This window comes from Pelodiscus sinensis, chromosome 7, assembly GCF_049634645.1.
Source record: "Pelodiscus sinensis isolate JC-2024 chromosome 7, ASM4963464v1, whole genome shotgun sequence".
NCBI lineage: Eukaryota > Metazoa > Chordata > Testudines > Trionychidae > Pelodiscus > Pelodiscus sinensis.
The window spans coordinates 19,496,396-19,517,266 of record NC_134717.1 but is presented as its reverse complement, the minus strand read 5'-3'; the positions used below and the strand labels follow the sequence as shown (position 1 = coordinate 19,517,266).

General features: G+C 42.1%; 1 protein-coding gene across 2 annotated transcripts in view; it reads right to left on the bottom strand.

Annotated features, from left to right (window-relative positions):
• The window catches only part of SPOPL (speckle type BTB/POZ protein like), a 74,665-nt gene that overhangs the window by 13,370 nt on the left and 40,424 nt on the right, over positions 1 to 20,871 (bottom strand). For both annotated transcript variants that reach the window (XM_075933309.1, XM_006117040.4), the window contains one exon: positions 9,326 to 9,453. In XM_075933309.1, the coding sequence (XP_075789424.1) occupies positions 9,326 to 9,453 (128 nt within the window). The remainder of the gene's footprint in view (positions 1 to 9,325; positions 9,454 to 20,871) is intronic.

Genomic DNA, 20,871 nt, shown 5'->3' with positions numbered 1-20,871 from the left:
AGAAATAATTAATCATTTAGCTTAGTTACCCTAACCAAGACAAAAATTAAGACCACAATGCCAGAAACAGCATAATAAAAAGGTCAGAGATTAAATCAATGCAGACATTATTCTTTGGAGAGAAATTGAATCTCTAATTAAAATTATTGCTATTTCAGAAACAAAAGGAAAAAATTAGACCATTCATGCACTTGAGAGACAGAGCACATATTAGTAAACCAAAAATGCATAAAAGTTCTCTCTTTACTGAATACAAATTGATTATGTGAGCACATGATCAGAGTTTCATAAAAGTGATCTTGGGTAGTTCGTATTAGTAAGTTAACTCTGATTAATCAAAATGAATTTGTACATCTTTATTTGAAGGGATGGAGTGAAAGCAAATGAACTAGATACAAGTAAAATACATCCTCTTCACTATTGTTTGCCTTTGCCCTACTGGGGCACAAATCAAATGTAGATATGTTCCTCTTAGAGAGATTAAAATTGGCTCTTCTAAAAAAGTGAGTCTATAGGTGGAGTATAAAGGCACTATGTAAACTCAAGTAGTGAAATGTTTGTTCATAAGATGTGAAATTTGGTTTTAAACTAAATTAAAATAAGATGATTGCGAAACGTGCATCTGACTTTTCTGCATATTTTGTTTGTTTTTTTTGTCTTTGGGAAGGAAAAGAAAGGTGCTAGTGGAGTTGTTCTGATGTGGTTTTGAGGGTTTGTCTACACTACAATTAAAAACCTGCTGCTGACCAGTGGCAGCTGACACTCTTGGGCAGGCATGTCCAAAGTCCGGCCCGTGTTCCGGTTTAATACGGCCCCCGCTTCCTCCCCCTCCCCTGGCTCCCCGGCGCTCTTTTGAACTGGCGCGCCCAGCACGCTGCTTCCGGCCGCGCCGCCGCCGCCCATGGCCTCCGCGGTCCTAGAGCCTGCCCTGTAGGGCACGTCCGCAGCCCCGCTCCCCCACTCGGCTGCGGGTTCGCCCTGCCCACGGGCCACCGTGAGGCCGGCGTGCCCTGCGCTCTCCGCTCGCCTCCGACCCCGCGGGCCCTCCGCCTTGGGGCTGAGAGTGCGGGGACGGACTCCACAGCTGCAGAGATCGGGAAATGTCTCAGTACCTGTGACTGGCGCTGTGCACTGTTAGCTTCCTGGCGGGCTCGGGCACGTGGAGCTGTGAACACGCCCGAGCTCATCCTTAGACTCTTCACCACACACAGCCACAAAGGCAAGAGAATTCTTGTTGGGCAGTGTATTAGTGCAGTGTATTACTTAGGCAGTGTATTACTTAGACCAAAACCTCTGGCACTGCGCTCACATGATCCCTTCCCCTTCTGGTCAATTTCAAAAATGGCGACTGTAAATAAGAGAAGGAAAGTTGACAGTGAGGGCCGCCGCTTTCAGGACAGGTGGAAAGTGGAATATTTCTTCACTGAAATATGGAATCACTGTGTTTGTCTGATATGCCAAGAGACTGTGGCTGTTTAAAAGGAATTTAATGTCAAGGGACACTACCAGTCAAGACATAGCACATACGACAAGCTCACAGGGCGCGACCGCAGTGAAAAGTTGAAGCAACTTGAAGCTGTTTTAATGTCACAACAGCGATTTTTCATAAGAGCCCGTGAGTCAAATGAAAATGCCACAAGGGCGAGCTATGAGGTGGCAACGTTAATTGCTAAAAATTGCAAATCTTTTGCTGAGGGTGACTTTATCAAAGAATGCGTTATGAAAATGGTTGAGAATATCTGTCCCAAGAAGAAGCAAGAGTTTGCCAACATTTGCCTGGCTCGTAACACTGTAGCATGGAGAACTGAAGAGATTTCATCAGATATTAAGAGACAGTTGACGTCCAAAGGAGTGGATTTTGACTTCTTTTCAATAGCCTGTGATGAAAGCACGGACCTATCTGACACAGCTCAGTTGCTGATTTTTATGAGAGGGGTGGACGATGAAATGAATGTGACTGAAGAGCTACTTGACCTCCAGAGCCTTACGGACCAAACAAGAGGAAAAGATTTATTTGTTTCTGTTAGTTCCGCCATAGATGATATGAAACTGCCTTGGAACAAAGTTACTGGGATTATTACTGATGGGGCACCTGCCATGGTTGGTGAACGAAGTGGATTATCAACCCTAATCTGTAACAAGGTGATCGAAGAAGGAGGCAAAGCTATTAAACTTCATTGTATCATTCATCAACAAGTTCTCTGTGCTAAACATCTCAAATATGATCATGTTATGAAACCGGTGCTAAAGACTATTAATTTTATTCGCTCTAAAGCCCTGTGCCACCGCCAGTTTAAACAGTTTCTACTGGACATCCAGGCTGAATACGAAGATGTTTTATATCACAACGATGTAAGATGGCTCAGTCGGGGGTCTGCACTGCAGCGTTTCTACTCTCTCAGAAAGGAAATCGGAGAATTCTTGGAAACAAAGGGACAACCAATGCGAGAACTATCTGATCCTATTTGGCTGGCTGATTTGGGGTTTCTAGTTGACATAACAAAGCATCTGAATATACTGAACACGAGTCTTCAGGGGAAAGATGCAGCGGTGAACCAGCTTTATTCACACCTTAAAGCCTTTGGGACAAAGCCGCAACTTTTCATAAGGCAGTTGTCACAAACACAGCCCAATACCATACATTTTTCAGCGTTGCAGGAAATAATGAACAGTTTTCCACAGGACAATATCAGTGCTCAAACGAGTAGGTATGCAGCAGACATCGCATCTCTGGCTGGGGAGTTTAAATGGCGCTTTCAGGATTTTGCAGCTATTGAAAAGGAGATCAGCCTTTTCTCCTCTCCATTCTCTGTTGACCCCGATGATGCTCCAGATCAGCTGCAGCTCGAGCTCATTGAGCTGCATTGTGACAGCGAGTTACGCAGTCATCACCAACAGCTCTCTCTTGTGAACTTTTACCGCCAACTGGATAAGAGCCGGTTTCAAGAGATTCGAACATTGGCTAAGAAAATGCTGAGCTTGTTTGGCTCAACATATATGTGTGATAAGACATTCTCTGCTATGAACTTTAACAAGAACCGCGTGAGGACAAGACTAAGTGACTCTGACCTGCGTGACATTTTGCGCATCAAAACCACTGCCTTTGAACCAGACCTAGCCTATGTGCTGCAGTCCAGATCTCAGTTTCACCCTTCACATTAGTGCAGGCAAGTTTTTTTTTCCAATTGAGATGAATACATTGTAAAATCTTAGTTAATGTCAGTTGGTCTAAATCAGTTATAAATATATTTGGACACAAAATGTATAGTTGGTGTTATGTTCCCGTTCATATTTTTTGAACTTAAAGGTTGACAGACAACCTTTATTACCAATAATATGTAATGTACTTTACAATGTTCCTGACATATATTTCAGCTTCCTGGATTTTTTTTTCATCTGGCCTTCAGATATGAAAGGCAGAGTGATTTAACACCTGTTTAGATTTGTCATCCATGTGATGAAATGAAAAGTATGCCGTTTGCAATAAACTTTGCATAAAATAGTTAATTTGCATTTAATTTTAATAGTTCAAAGAATGTCAGGCAAAATGGTCGGCCCTCATGCATGTTCACTTCTTCAAATCTGGCCCTCTTTGAAAAAAGTTTGGACACCCCTGCTCTTGGGGGTCTTCATGCAGTCCAGGCTTTAGGACTCTGCAAGATGAGAGTCCTAGAGCCCAGGCTGAAGCCTGAGCCTCAACACCACCACTGAGTCAGCTGGCACAGAGCAACCACAAGTTTCTAACTGCAGTGGAGACATACCTTGAGAGCCTGCTAACAGACTGAACACCATCTTTTTATTTTGTGGCGATGGGGAAACAAATAGGAAACAGTTCAGCAGTGGGTCTGATTTGGTGACAAATGCTTGGAAATTAAGCTTCCTAAAAGAGAGTAGTGAGCAAAAGAGGTGCTTAGAAACACTGGATGGATGCCAGTCCCCAAGGTCTCCTTGACACCATTTAGGAAGGTAGCAAGTTGGCCACTAATACCAAAAAAAGTTAAGAAAAACAGTTTATAGGATCTTCATTGGTAATTCCTCAAACCAAGCTAAAGGAATTTAGGAGTGGACTAGGTAAGGTGAGAGGTCCTTACTGAGCTCTTGTTTTGGATTTCCAAAGTCATAGAATGTGTGTGACAAGCCCCATGAATGCATCTGAGTTCATCAACTTCATCTGAAAAGTACAAACATCAGATAAGGAAAGGAAGTATGGGCCAATGGTTAAAGCACTTCTTGGGTTCTATGCCCTGTTTCGTAACAGACTTTGGGCAATTCACTGAGGCCTGGGTCTATACTACAAAATTTTGCCAGTTTAGCTAGGACAGGCTACAGTGTGGAAAGGGAATGAACCTCCTTTAATTGATATGGAATGATAACACAAACCTATAGAGGGACACTTTAACCTATCTGGACACTTAATTAGCTTCATTAACATAGGTCGAACAATTGCTAAGATTGTATATGATTCTGTTACTTCCACCCCAAGTCATCCGATGAAGTGGGTTTTACCCACAAAAGCTCATGATACTATATACATGTGTTAGTCTCTAAGGTGCCATAATATCACTTGTTTTTAAATTTACAGACTAACATGGTTACCCATCTGAGAATTATTAACTGATATGGTTATTCTGCCCACCTTGCTATTCCCATTATAGATGCAACTATACTACCATAAGTGTGTTTTTCCTGACATAGTTAACGTTATTCAGGAGGTGATGTAGGTATGCTAGCAGAACTCCTTCTTCTGGCTTATACTGTAACTGCATAAGGGGGCTCTGTCCATACAGGCATACCAACAAAGGCTCTGAAGTGTATTCAAGACCTGAGTGTGTCCCTATGCTTCAGTTCCCTCTCTGTAAAATGGGGTACAAGAGTACTTTCCTGTCTCACGGGTATGTTGAGATGACAAACATTAAAGATTGTTATTTTTATCATAATATGAGAGTAAGGACACACAAATACCTAGGTGATATAGATAAATATCCAGAAAAAGTCTACAACACTGGCTTAACTTAACAAGATATTATCTATTTTTTTCATATCCACAATTTTAACGTTAGACTACACATTTTATTACAATAAGGGATAATGAACTAGCTATTTAAACAGTACATATGACTCTAAAATCTGAGTTTCACAATCTCTGCTCTAGCCATAATAATTAGTGCCAGTTTTTGGATGTCTGTTATAGGCATTTTTCTATGGCTGTTTAAAACAACCCTGAACTATGTTTTTTGCCCCTATAAATCCTTACCACCATGAGTTAATAACACAACAATTAAAAACTTCTCAGGGAACAAATATGCAATTACCACACATTTTCATAGTGAAAATACAGCAAATGGGGCTTTAGTAAAACTTAAAAGACCACAATGGCACCACCAGAAAGTGGAGGGTCACAGCTCATCTGCATGTTAATATGTACACAATTCCAAACAGAGTAGGAAGGGGAAATAGTTAAAAGACTACCTTGCTATGCATTCCTTTCTCCCTGTCACTGACAACCACTTCATCCCTACAATCCCCGTCATTTCTTCTGTTAGGAAAAGGGGATGGGAGGATGAGAATGGGAGAAGATAAAGATAAACCTTAGTCCTTTCTTTATGAGTCTATAAGAACAGAAAAAGTTTAAGGCCAGAAGGGATCATTATTATGATAATTTACTGCCCCAGGCCACAGAAGAACTGGGACAACCCCCTTTACAGGCTGCGCCTCTCTCCGCCTCTGCTCCACTCTCATCCCACCTTTTTCTCATGATCTCTGCCAATCTTGTACATGGGAGACCAGAATTGCACACACTGCCATGGCCCCTGGAAGGTAGGGCTCCGCACCCTGGAAGGGGTGGAATCAAGGGCGGAAGGGGGTGAGGGCAAGGACAGTCAGCCCTTAGCACAGCCCGGACTGTGGTATTGGGCCACCTGCAGCCCTTAAAAGTTACGCAGAGAAGAACCCTGGTACTCCTCTTGCAGTTCAAAGGGGCTCAGGGCTACAGCCACCAGACCCCAGGGCAATTGCCCTCTTCGCCCCCACCTGCACACAGTATTCCACATGAGGTGTTCCCAGTGCTTTGTGTAAACGTACTAATACTTCTCTATCTCTACTGGAAATACCTCATCTGATGCATTCTCAGATTACATAAGCCTTCTTTATGACAGCACTGCATTGGCAGCTCATAGCTATCCTGTAGTCAACTAATATCTACAAACATTTCTCCTTTTCTGCCGCTTCAGAGATTGGTGTTGGCTACACATCTAGCACAGGCTATTTGTTGTGTTTGCATTTTTGTTCTTCCTTCAAGATGGGTGTTAATGAGGCCCCGGATTTGCCTCTTTCATAACAGAACACACAATTAAAATTCTAACTGCCTCAGATTAAAACTATTCAAATTTTTAAATCTATTACTAGATAAAGAAGTACAATACATGTACATTATAATGCAAAAAAGAGCTTAAATGTAAATGAAATTATTAAATTTTTAAAAACATTACTGAAAATGGATTAACAATTACGTTTTTACCCACCCTCCTACTATTCATTGGTGACTCAGCTTGGTAAGCAGCTGCACTCTGCTTGGCTGTTTGAACACTACATTCTTTGCTGCCACTGAAATTATTACCATATCCTGTTGGGTCACAGGAATAACTCTATAGCATATTACAAAAGGAATTATATATTCACTAACAGACTGAATAAACCACCTCCCGCCTGCACAGAAAGAATTGTGTGAAGTTGTCCCTCCTTTACTATGAGTGCTGGAACTCCATGCAGTGACTTCCTGTGAAATCCATATCTAAATGTATCTACTACTTTGTTTTCAAACTGTACATACAGTAGATTCACATATTAGTATTATCCTTGTTGCCAGCAAAGTTATCATTGTCCAATGGTTTGTTAATAAGCAGCAGGCAGGTTGGTGGGGCTCTATCCATGGAAGGAAATGCTGAGAACATGGCTTCTCTGGCTGAAGATCTGTAAAGGGAAATCACGCCTCACCAAAGTCATGCTGACATTTCTCCAACATATTGTTTTTAGCTATGTGTCTGGTAATTCTGTTCTTTTCTATAGTTCCAACTAATTTGCCAGGCACTGAAGTTATGTTTACTGGCCTGTAATTGCCAGGCTCACCTCTGGAGAAAAACTGGCATTGCATTAGCTATCCTCCAGTAATTTGGTATAGAGGCTGATTTAAGTGATAGCTTACATACCACACTTAACACTTCCGCAGTATCATGCCTGAGTTCCTTCATAACTCTTGGGTGAACACCTTGTGACTCAGTGACTGCTTAATGTTCCAAAACCTATTCTACTGACTCTTCAATCTATGACAGTTCCTCAGATTTGTCACCTCTCCCTGTGGTGGAAGGAGAGGATAAAAGAGGCAGTAGCAGGAGAGGTGGGCACTGGAACCCTGCAAAGCTGAATATGACTTTTCTTCCTGACAGCTGTGGAGGTAGCAGCAGGGAAGCATGAGGTCCATGGATCCACACAGTATCTTTGGCCCTGTGAGTTGAGTGGAAGGCTTTAGGGAGAGCAAGAGGGGAGAGAAACACGCAGCTCTGCAGACTGCGAGACACAATCGTGTCCCTGAGGAAAGCCCTGGTACTTGTGGTGCAGCCTTCCTCCCCAATGCTGCTCTGCTCACAGCCTTCCCAACAGGTCTCCAGAAGAGGATCTCTCATTGAGCAGGGATGAGGACTGCCCAGCCCAATCACCAGGCTCAAGAAGGTTTGTGGGGCTGCAGCCAGGAAAAAAAGTACTAGGATGTACCAAGCACTAGCCCTTCTTTCCTTGACTGCAGCCCCACAAACCTGCCTGTAGCCAGGATGTTCCTGGCTACTTTGTAATTACAGATTTGTAGTTAGCAACAGTCTCCAGGCCTGTGTATAAGTGATGCAAAAACAGGGATTCAGAATTAAAGCTGAAAACAAAAAAATTTGTCATAGGACCTTAAAATAGTGTAAAGTCTTTCATGCAGCAGCCTAAAAACTACAAATGAATAGGGGAGCAAGTGCAGTTTTAGCAGAATTTCAACCTTAATATAGCCTTTGCTTGGTGATAAGCCAGAAGTTATTTTAACACATCTATTGTATACTTCTTAATGTGATGCATCTGTCTGCCTTTAGAGGCAGAATATCTACAACACTTAATATTAACCATATTAATATTGATATTTTGAAAATATGGAGAACTTTATTAGGGAAGAAATAAATATGTTTTGAGATTAAATAATATGTTTGAATTTACTGTTAGGAATATAATTTCTTAATAGAACAGATTATCTATATCTATCTATATAAATAAAATTTCATCCTTTAAAATTATATACTGCAAATCATTTTCAAATATAAATGCCATCAGGTAAAATAATTTGATACGAGACAGGATGTAAAAAGAACTCATAAGACTCCTCACATAACCATGAAGTATTTGCTTTTATTAACCAAATAATTGTATTCAGAATATATTCATCATGTAACTAATTTAACTTGTCTGTCTAAGTGAAAATAAGATGCACTATATTTGCACCATCTAGTCTCAGGGGTCACATTTCAATTATTCTTCCAACACAGCATAATGACATATAATTAAGTTGTAATCTTGCCAAGACAATTTTACACATTTCCTGTAAATACGGAAATCAAAGTAAACTTATTAGTGGTTAAAGCATCTATCATCCCCCTAAGCCGCTAATCAGTCCATGACAGCAGCAATAACCTGCCAATGTATATTTAATACCAGATGCACTAAGATCACAACCCTTTTTTAAAAGTTATAAACTATCTTACTGGATTTTAAAAAGACAATTTAGGTTACTGGCATAATTCATTATGATTTAAATTTTATGTAATTGTATATTTATTCATAAGGCTAAAATTAACTCAATGATATACACTAAGTTTTCAGGTATTTATTCTGTTCTGCTTTAACTGCCATATGTGTACAAGAAATATTATATAAATTTAAATGGTCTCATGAACAGAAGTTGCTGAAATTAAGACAACTATTAATCAAATAACTGATGTCCACTTTACTTGAGAAACTTTGTTCATTTGCTAAAATACACTAGTCATGAACATAGTACTGTTTCCTTTTGACATATAGCTTGTTTTATAACAATAATCAGGATCCAAAAGTATTCCTGATGTCCCTCAGGAAAGAGAGAGAAAGGGAAAGAGAGAAGAAAGAAGTAATCAACACACCATATTCACATTTATGGTTTTAAACTTACTAATTTACCATATTGACAAGGAAGTGTATAATATTGTTAAATAGAACCTTTTTGCTTAGATATGAAAAGCTATGTTAATTAGTTAAAAACCCTTACCTCACAAAATAATGTAAGCTTGTCATCTGGTAACAAACCATTAGCTTCATCAAGTAAAAAATCTCTTCTGATAAACTTTTTAAAACCCCAATCTTTGCCTTGCACAAATCGATATGCTCTTTGGCTTTCTGGTAAAAGATAAAAGACAAACAGAACAAGCATGGTCAAACAAAGCATTCTGTATAACAGAAAGATAACCAGGGTACGCTGAGCTTTTAAAAAAAACAATTAATGAAAAAGCTTAAGAGTTAAATGTATTTAGCTATGGTTAGTTTGACATAGTTCAGATGTGTCATTTGTTAGAAAAATCCATTACTGAGCATGATCCTACATTTCTCTAAACAAGATCTACTTTGTTTTTAAAATATTTGTCTAGAATAATTTTTTCTAGATTATTCTAGGTGACAAACTTATTTGTACCAAACTGAGGACTATTGATTTAGATATCTCCTCTATAGTTACTAGCTAATTTGTGTAATAACCCAAACTGGCTGGGAAAATTTTTTTCCAACAAACAACTCTGAATATTCAAAAGCAAAATTGTTTGAGAGGAAGGACTGGCTTTGATGACTTTAAAAAACAAAAAAACCCAGAAAAACCCTCTAGCTTTTCAAGTCAAAATGACCTTTTCATTTAGACATTTTAAAATTATTTTATGATAATATAAATATAAATGAAAGCAGCTGTTTTAATTTTGATCTCTCAACTAACGTAATTTGAATTCTTTAGATTTTTGGTTAGTGAATTTCTCAAGATTTCAACTCAAGATACAAGCTTAGGTTACTGTTTTCAACAGTTATAAATCTTGTAATGTCAAAAATTGCACAGGTGGAACTGAGTTAATGAAGGCACAATATGGGGTGCAGAACCTTTATTACAGGGAATAATGTGCAAGAGAGAACTCAGCTTGCCTATCAATTAGGATTGCAAAACCTCCCAGACTGGCCAGGAGTCTACCCGTATTGGCATTGATCTGTAGGTGATAACTGGAAAAAAAACAAAAACAAAAAACTGGAGAGATTTTAAGAAGCCACTAAAATTCCATTTGGCAGTGCAGCAAGACTAAGGCAGATTCTTCCTGCCTGCCCTTGCTCTGCACTGTGCACAGAAACAAGTGGCACATTCCTGTGTCTCCGAGGTGCAGGGGTAGCCAGGGGATCTCTGGACACTGCCCCCCATCCCAAGTGACAACTCTGCAGCTTACACTGTCCAGACCTGCAGCCAATGGGAACTGCAGCATGCAGAGCTGCCTGGCCATCCCCGAGACTAGAAACCAGACATGTTGGTCACTTACGGAAGCTTCCTGAGGTAAGTGCCTCTTGGCCAGAGACCACACCACTCATCCCCTCTCATACTCCAGCTTCCTGCCCCAGCCCCGAGCCCCCTCCCTTATTTGCTCTCACCCAGTAAAAGTGAGTGATGATGGGAGAGAGCAAGCAAGCGAGGCTGTTTGGCCTTGGATAAGGGGCACAGCAGGAATGTTTGGGTTTGTGTAATTAGAAAGTTGGCAACCCTGCTCTCAACAGCTAAATTGAGCTTGTACGACTGACAGTTTGATAAACAATCTTTTACTTGCACAATGATCTTGAGACTTGAAGTCAGATATAAATATGGAAACCTCCACCCCACCTCCACATCACCAAATGCCACTTTTCATTTTACCCTGGTATTAGTTCAGTGTACATATAAGCCAATATTATGGCCATAAAATTTTTCCTGGATCTTATATTTACATGTAGGTATAAGACATCCTAAATGTTTTAATAATCAAGCCTTTTTCGTAAAATGACAAACCAAAAAATCCTAAATTATGTAGAATGCCCATGAACTTTTATTTATGGCATTTCCCTCACATTCAAGTGCCTGGCTTTGCGATCTGAATTCTCCGCTCTTGAGCATTATTATACAGTTTTAAGTTCCACAATCATATTTTACTTTTCCCACACCATAGTATCTTTTCTCATTCAGTGCATAAAGTAGTTTTTCAATTGCCCAATACCTTGCTTACTGCAACACTGAAATCCTGTACTGTACTGAATACAAAGTTAATCATTTTTTCATGGTCTTTTCTAGTGTCCTCATTATGGCAGTATCTGAAAAGTTTCACAAACATTTATCTATCTTCACATTTTCTCTAGCATCTCCATTTCAGATGTGGAGAAACAGGCAAACCAAATGACTATCTAGCACAATGGTTCCCAAACTTTTGGGCATCACACCCCCTTTTTTATTTTTGACCCCCCCCCCCCCCCAACAGCAAAACTTGAGCAAAAAAAAGAAAAACAAAAATAGCAGCAAAACTTGGGGGGGGGGGGATTTAAACGGGGGGGGGGGGGGGCTGGGTCACCTCGCGCCCCCCCTGGAATCCATGCCCCCCAGTTTGGTAACCCATGATCTAGCGAATCAGCAGGTAGGAGAATGGAACCCAAACTGGTCTCAAGTGCTGAGTGGAGCAAAACAATTACTTTTGATATCTTATGTACAACATTCCTCTTAACACAAGACAGAATGATATGGACTCTACCTTGGGTGCACAGCGACGATGACGCACTATCAGAGATTTGCATTAGCAGTGCCCCTGGCTGGCAGCGCATATGAAGTGCCAGCCATGAGCGGTTTGAGTGCAATACTCCGCATGTGCAGCCGGTTGTTTTCTGTTCCTTCTTGACCCGGATACCTGTGAGTCCGAAGTCGAGGGGAGGAAGGGTGGGTGGTGGAGCACCCACGGGGATAACCATCTCAAAGAACTTCATTTACTGCACAGGTGAGTAACCTTCCCTTTTTCTTTGAAGGTCCCTGAGGGTGCTTCACCTTAAGTGATTATGAAGCAGTGGTCATGTTAATAGGTGGGAGCTCAGGAGTGCATGACTATGATGGCGAGTATTGTTTAGCCAAATTTCGTTACAGAGTCTGCGAATGTCCAGATGGCATAGCGCTGGGTGAATGTGTGTGGACACCCATGTGGCGGCCTTGCATATCTGTTCCATTGGAAGGCCTTGTAGGAACGTGGTTGTGGCCACCATGGCTCTTGTGGAGTGAGCTCTTATGTTATGAGGTGATTCCTTTTGTGCTAATGTGTACGCAAGTTATATGCAGCTAGATACCCATTTCGATAATCTTTGTTTTGATATAGCTAAGCCTTGTGATCTCTGTGTCATTGATATAAATAATTGTGGAGATTTTCGAAAGGGTTGTGTGTGCTATCCGTAAAAGGCTAGTGCCCTGCGGATGTCCAAGGCATGGAGCACCTCCTCCCTTTGGTCTTTATGCGGTTTTGGGTAGAAGACAGGTAAGCATATTGGTTCGTTACAGTGAAAGAAGGCAAGTACATTTGGTGTGAATTTTCAGTGTGTTCGCAGAACTACTTTATCTGTGTGGAATATTGTGTATGATGGGTCCGACATGAGGGCCCCCAATTCACCTATACGTCTTGCAGAAGTAATTGTGACAAGTAATGCTACCTTCATCGATAGGTGTAATAAAGAGCATGTAGCTAACGGCTCGAAGGGTCTGCCCATGAGCCTTGTGAGTACTAGATTTAAGTCCCATGATGGTATTGGATCCTTAGTTGGCACATAAATGTTTTGTAGGCCATACAGGAACCTTTTGACCGCTGGATGGGTAAAGACCGAGTGTGATTGTAGTGGGGGGTGGATGGCTGACATGGAAGTGAGGTGTACTCTATATGTCAGGATGATGAATGTGACCGTTGCATTGAGTGAGCAGAGCTCGAACTGGTGGGAAACAGCGTGGTGGACGGATGCTCATCTGTATGGATATGACGTTTGCCTGGGCCAGTTGGGTGTTACGAGAATCATTCTGGCCCAGTCCTTTTTGACCTTGAGAATTATTGCATCAGAGGGAACAGAGGGAATGCATAGTATGGATTAAGGATGTTAAGTATCAATTAATTTACTAGTCGAGTAGTTGATGAAATTTCCATTGTTAAGGAAGGGCACTTTGTACTCACTTCTGGCTCAGGCTGCATTTGAGCAGAACTCCAAGCTGCCCCTCCGCACTTTTAAAAGGGATACAGCAGCAGCAGTTGCTGCACCCCCTCCCCCAAACACCCTCACGCTGCCCCTCTGCATTTTTTAAAGGGACGCAGCAGCGACAACTGACTTGTGCTGAGACAGACAAGTGGACAGGCTTCTGCTGCTGCGCCCCGTTTAAAAGTGCAGATGGACAGCATGAGGAGGATCAGGGAGCTGGCTGCCTCTGCTGCGTCCCTTTAAAAATGCAGAGGGGCAGCATGAGGGTTGTCCTGAGACCCTGCAGGGGACCAGAGAATGAGCCAGTGTCTTTGCATGCTGGCTCCTCTGTCCCTCTAAGAGTGCGGGGGGTGTGGGGGGTGGAGGAGAGGGGGAGTGATCAAGTAGTCGATAGTGCTACCCGATAAGCTCCTGCTTATTGGGTGGTTGACTACTCGACTAGTCCTTCACATCCCTAGTACAGATGTGTTTTTCACTGTATGGCGAAGGTACCTCCTAGTGAGTTGTGTCCTATGCCCACTCTGGAGCAATACCGTGGGCAATGGGAGTTGTGTTGTGTGGCAAATAGGTCTATCGATGAGAACCCCCACTTCTTGAAGAGGAAGGTTAACACTGATGGGTTTATTTCCCATTCATAGTTTTGCAGGAACTGACTGCTTAGGCTGTCTGCAAGAGTGTTGTCCTTGCCTGAACTTAAGTTGCGACCAGATGCATCATCCTTGGAATGTACCACTCCCATAAATGGGTTGCTTCTTGGCAGAGCTCGTATGATCTGGCCCCTCCATGTCAGTTGATAAAGTACATTGTAAAAGCGGCGAGGAGTCCTGTCGCACCTTATAGACTAACTGAAGTGTAGAAGAATAAGCTTTCGTGGGCAAATACCCACGTCGTCAGATCTGACGAAGTAGGTCTTTGCCCACGAAAGCTTATTCTTCTAAACTTCAGTTAGTCTATAAGGTGTCTCAGGACTCCTCGCCGCTTTTTCAGATTCAGACTAACACGGCTACCCCTCTGATATAGTACATTGTCAGGATCTGTACAGTTCTGTTCTGAATGAAGGAAAGGAAGCGTGCGCATGTGTGTCTTACTGCCCTGAGTTCGAGCACTTTGTGTTTCTCTATGTCTTGCTAGGTCCACTGAGCCAGTGTTACGTGGTGACCCAGGTGAGTGCCCCATCCCATCAGTGAGGCATTCGTAGTGATGGTGGAGTTCTTTGGAAAGAGACTCCGGTAAATATGTTGTCGTGTATGGTCGACTACGTGAGGCAGGCCTTTATCTTGTTTGGTATGGCGATTTGTTTGGTTTTGTGATGGATGCGTAGCTTGTACACCATGCGGAGCCATGCTTGTAGAGATCTCACGTGGAGACGGGTGTGTGGCACTACAAACGTTGCCGTGGCCCTGTGGCCTAGAATTTGCAGGCAGTGTCTGTCTTATCACTGGGCTGGGCTGCACCGTTGAAATCATTGCTTTATTGCTGTGAATCTATGTTCCAGTAGAGAGGCTATGGCTATTGTGCAGTCCAACTGTGCCCCTATGAACTCTAGTATTTGAGTTGGTGTCAGTGTGCACTTGACTATGTTTATCTGGAGCCCTAGATTGTTAAATAATTCAATGATGGTATTGACCACCTGAGATGTATGGCTCTGTATAGTGCCTGTTAAGAGGCAATCGTCTAGATGGGGTATTGATGCCCCCTCTTTCGTAAGTGTGCAGTTACAACTGCCATGACCTTCAAGAACACTCATGGGGCTGTTGACAGTCTGAAAGGCAGCACTCTGTACTGAAAATGTCTGTCTTTTATCCTGAAGGGCAGAAAGCGTCTGTGCGTCAGGTGGATTGATATATGAAAATAGGCGTCCTGGAGGCAGAGGGTGGACAACCACGCTCCTTTTTCCAAGGTAGGGATACATTGTGGCAAGGGTCACCATTTTGAACCATTGGTATCTTACGAAACAGTTGAGTTTCCGGAGGTCCAATATGGGTCTCCACCCTCCTGATTTTTTTGTGGTCAGGAAATAATGGGAGTAGAACCTCTTGCCTTTGTACTTTTGTGGAACCTCTTCTATGGCTCTTAGCATGAGGAGGCATTATGCTTCTTGTAGGAGCAGCAGCTCATGAGAGGGATCCCTGAAGAGGGGCAGGCAAGGAGGAGAGGACGAGGGGATAACTTAAAACAAGATACAGTAACCAGTTTTTAATGATTTCCAGTACCCACCTGTTGATGGTGATGGACCTCCAGGCTAGATAAAATGGGGCTAATCTGTTTTGGAGGGTTCGAATTGCTGCCTTGGAAATGCTGGGGTTGTCTGACCCTCCACCAGTGCTTCAAAATGCTTGTCGAGATGTAGATGGCTGTTGAGATGTTGACTGTTCGGAAGGTTGCCTGCGCCTGTTTGGCGTGGTCTCCATCTGTTGTCATAATGATGTTGCTGATTAAAGCATGTGGATCTATACCTTTGTGTAAATGGTCTACCCTGCTTTCTCTTTGTGACAGGTGCATGGATGTCCAGAGTCCTTAATGTTGCTCTAGAGTCCTTGAGAGTATGTAAGGAGGTGTTTGTGGACTCAGCGAAGAAGTTGACCCCATCAAACAGCAGATCCTCTACCCATCAAACAGCAGATTGCACTTCTCTGGGGAATCCTGACAACTGAAGCCAAGATGCTCGCCTCATCACTACTACAGAGGCCAGGGATTTGGCAACTGAATCTGCAGAATCTAACCGCCTGTAAAGCTGTTCTAGATATTAATGTTCCTTCCTGTAAGCTAGCCTTGAATTGATCCCTTTTGTTATCTGGAAGCAATTCAATAAAATTTGCCAGTTGATCGAAGGCATGATGTGTATATTTTGCTAGTAATGCTATGTAATTGGCTATTCGGAGCTGGAGGTTTGCCGATGAGTATGCCTTTCTGCCCATCGTGTCCAGTCCTTGTCGTAGGGGACAGTTCGGGTAGCCTGTTTGCTCCTGTGCTTAACTGAATCCACCACTAATAAATTCGGAGGTGGGTGGGAGAAGAGAATTCTGCTTCTTTTGGGGTGACCAGATGTTCCTGGCCAGCTCCATGAGCCTCATTCATTGGGCGTGCTATGTTCATGAGTGTGTGTTGCATTTCAGGCATGTCTGTCAGGGAGAGCTCAACTGAGTCAACAACACTCTTGAGGAGTTCCTAGAATGACCTGAAGTCATCTGCAACATTGGTGGCTGATGCATAATCGTATCAGCAATGGAAGCTGATGCCATATTTATAGAAGTAAGTGTGTGTGTGTGAGAGAGAGAGAGAGAGAACAAACACCACATGTACTGTCCTCCCCGTCCTTCACCATATCTGAACTGTGTCTGTCTGGGGAGCGTTCGATTGTAGCACTTGGCTTTTGTGCTGGAGAAAGGTACTGTGGTAGCTGCATCTGTTAAATATACTGTGTTCTAAATGATACCCATTGGTCCCAGTAAGGTCAGTTTGCTGTGATAGGAAGTGGGAGCCATTGATGCGAGTGCCAGTACTGGTTGGGCTTGCGTGAGTATTACTGTATGTGTTGGTGTGAGTATGTGTTGCCGTTTAGTTCATCCTCACTAAACACCGGTACTATTGATGTGGCAGGGGTGAATGCCTTGATGTATGTGAGGTCCCATTGGTGCCGAAAAGGGGTGAGCCTGGTACCGATGTGACTAGGAGATACCCAGCGGTAGTGAACTGCGGCATTGGTGCTTGGTTTTTATGTTTTGTCAGCACCAAGTGTTTATCGGGTGCCGATAACACTGCTGTGGAGTTCCTTACCACTTCTACAAGTGGCTTTGTTGGTGCTGACAGCGCTTTAGCGCTCACTGCTTTGTTCTCGGCATGGCTTTGTTGTGGTGTCTATTGCCACTTCCCAGCACGGTTTTATCTTTGCCGTGGCCAGTGCCGACAGTTTTGTGCTTGGTGCCAGCTCGGAAGGCTTGCCTTTCGCCTCTGTCTGTGCCTTAGTTGTAGTGTGAGTACTTAGCTTGGGGTCATGGCCCTTTTCGGTGCCGTCCCCATCAGCTTACTGCTGCTCTGACCCCTTTATTGTCTGGGTTTTGGAGGCAGTGCTGCTACGTAGGGAGCACTTTCTCGAGGGAGAATCTGTCCCCGAGGAGGAAAGAGACCTCTTCTTGGGCTGTTGCACCCTGTCACGGTCTCTTCCACTGGGCATAGTAGTAGGTACTCTGTCCGATGCCACCCCCAGTGATGGTGCGTCAGGTAAGGAGGGTAGTATGCTCTGGGTCTGAAGCAGGATGAGTCATCTTCTCCAAATGAAGAATTTTTAATTGTATTTTCTGGACCTTCTCTTTCTGGATGTTAGTTTATTGCAGCGAGGGCACTATTCACTAAGGTGCTCCTCCCCCAAACAGCGAACGCACAGGTCGTGTCCGTCAGAGACTGATATGGATAGCTTACAGACTGTGCACCTTTTAAAGCCAGGTGATCCTGGCATGACCAAGATAGAGTATGTTTCTGCATGTTATCGCCGAGAGTTCAATGTTCTGTAATCTACTATACTAATTAAAATGGAGTAACTAATAAAGGAAAATATATTCATTTAAATTTTAAGGTAACGAGCTAACAAATATCTACTACTACTATACCTTTTGTGGTAACTGTTGATCTAACTATGTACAAGAAAAAGATTAGTCGTGAGGTGAAGCGGGCAACAGCTAGGCTGCGACCGGCGGCGGTTAAGAAGGAACTGAAGCAGTGCCTGCGCATAGGGGCACCCCGCGTGCGCCGCTGACCAGGGGCACTGCTATTACAAACCTCCGATCGGAGTGCAGTGAAGTTGACCCATCTAAGGTGAAGCATCCACGGGATCCCTTGAAGAATTACCTTTTTTGCAACTGTGATGAGAAGTCCTTTGGCACCTTATAGACTAACAGATTTATTGGAGCATAAGCTTTCATGGGCAAAGACTCACTTTGTCAGACTAACAGGGCTACCCCCTGATACTTTTTTGCAACTGTATCACATTAACAACTCATTCCATATGTGATTCAGTTTAACCCCAGACCTTTTTCAGCAGTACTATTGCTTGCCTAGCAATTCCCCATTTTGTGTTTATGCATTTGAGATTTTTCCTTCCTATGCAAAGTACTTTATCAACAAGATGGAACTGAAGTGTATCTGATCAATTTTATAACAAAAAAAGTATCAAGAATCTAAATGAGAATATGTCAAGCTATAAAATTGCTTAAATAAATATGCATAAATATCATGTATCCTCCTAATTAGCAAAAAGTGCCAAGTTTAGTTTAATATCTATATTTAGTTGCAAGTTAGCTCTTTTAAAAAAAAGGTTATCAACCAATGAAACTCAACCTCTCTTTAGGGAAATAAAAAAAGTACAGATGAAAAACAAGATTCAAGTCATTTAAATAAAGTTTTCCTGCTTTCTAATTTAAATCTATGGCATTAAACTGATTTAATCAATGTCAATCCACTCAAATTCAAGGTACCCAGGGGCATGCTTTTGATTCTTCTGACCAATATCTCATAACACCTACTGTAAAACTTCAATCACAAAAAAATTTCCAGAAAGAAGATAACAAAACATAAGTATCTTTAGAATTCGCCTAGCAATAATTTCCAATTTCGTGAGTTAAAATTAGCTATCTATATAAAATCACCAACGAAAATTTAACTGAACACACAGCCGTTTGTAAGTAGGGTGAGATACATAAGGCCCATAGGCTAGATCCAACCCCTGGCTTACATGAATCAGGTCTATGGTGGACTGATTTAAATCACAATTTAAATCACCAAAAAAAATTTACTTAAGTTTCCCCACTGTAATGTCTTCACAATTCTTCAAACAATGGCGCAAATCTGATCACTAAAACATGTTAATTTGCAGCTCAGTACAGTATTTTACAACTTTTTTTAGATAAAAATCAAGTTATTGATTTAGAAAATAGTGCAAAATACTCACTACCTGTGTCAAGCTGCAGATGTAGCAACAGGGTATTAGGACTAAACCATACACACAAACACAACAGCACTTACATTTTATTAATATAGGGAGTCTGTCTAAAAAGCCAAAGACACTGCCCATGGTCTTCAGGTGCACTCAATTTCCAATTCAGAGATCTGTGGAGGTAGCTGTGACGCGTCAGGACCCGCTTGGGATTGTTACCTGATGTGCTGAGAACCCACTGAGCCTGCTTTCCCTGACAGCCTGAATATCTTGTAATCTTGTCTTGGTGTGCCAGACACACCAGCCTGCTGCAACACAGAAAAGGACCACATTCTCCAGGATGCAGACACACACTGAAAGCAGAGCAGCATGAGACCTCTTCCTAGCGCCATCTTATGTTGTATAGAGATCTGTACTAGGGATGTACGGGAGCGAGGCAGCAGGGGAGGGGAGGGGAAAACATGAGCCAGTGCTGTGCACTACCCCCATAACCAGTTTTCATAGACCAGGAACTAAGGGTATGTGCCATATCACCCTCAAAGTTGCTCTAAGAAGCTTCTTTCACAGTTCTTCCCGCAGTTCAGTCTGAGATGTTTACAGTCATTCTGAGAGGAGTTCCAGGGGAGAACTGATGGCAAAGATTACCTCATTCCTATTGCTTAAATAAGTTTTGCAAAAAGCAGGAATCCTTTATTTTCAGTCTAAACGTTCCATCTACTCCTGTGGGAAAAACACAGCATTCAAGATGGATCTCTGCCTCAGGTGATATGGCCACATGTCTTAGTAGAACCTACCATAAGCCATTCCTCCCATTCTCAAAGGAAAAACATTCTATTCACTGATCACTGTCCTGAGTACTGGGCCATTAAGTTTCTTGAGTATTATTAATGGCTCTTATTTAGCAAAACTACATTAGTAACACAGGTTTTGTACTTCATATTTCTAACATAAAATACAGGAATGGTATATGCACACAAATAAAGAGATACACATTCAACAGACTGTAACCTTAATACGTCACATGAAATATTTTGCATAAAGCATATTCCAGTTACATTATATTGATACGCATATTCTCAAAGAATATGTCACAGCAGCATTTTGAGTATCTGAACTTTTAAATAGTTAAATAAATGCATTGCTGCAGCCTCTCACTGTATTTGATATTTTTCTTAAACACTCCAGCTCATTGAATCATATAGTTATAGAAATATCTGAGCTGTCTTGTAAAAAAAAAACAAAAAACAAAACAAAAACAAGAAACCCAAAACCAAACACCTCTACCTCACCCTGAGAGAGAAAAGTTGGAAAATAAAAACCAAAGAGACAAAAGCAGGATGTCTTATAAAAAGAATGCCAACGTGTTTTATTTCTTTACATCTCATGGTCTTTTGAGGCTCTGGCTTATGATTTTTGAACGCTTGGAATCATCCACACCCCAGGTGAGCAGAAGTAAACTAAAGTCCGTAACCTCTGTTTGGAAGGAATGACAAGGAATGGATCACTTGATGGTTACCTAGTCTGTTCTTTCTCTCTGGGGCACTTGGCACTGGCTACCATCAGAAGACAGGATACAGAGCTCAACGGACCTTTGGTTGGAGTACGGCTATTCTGAGTTTTCTACA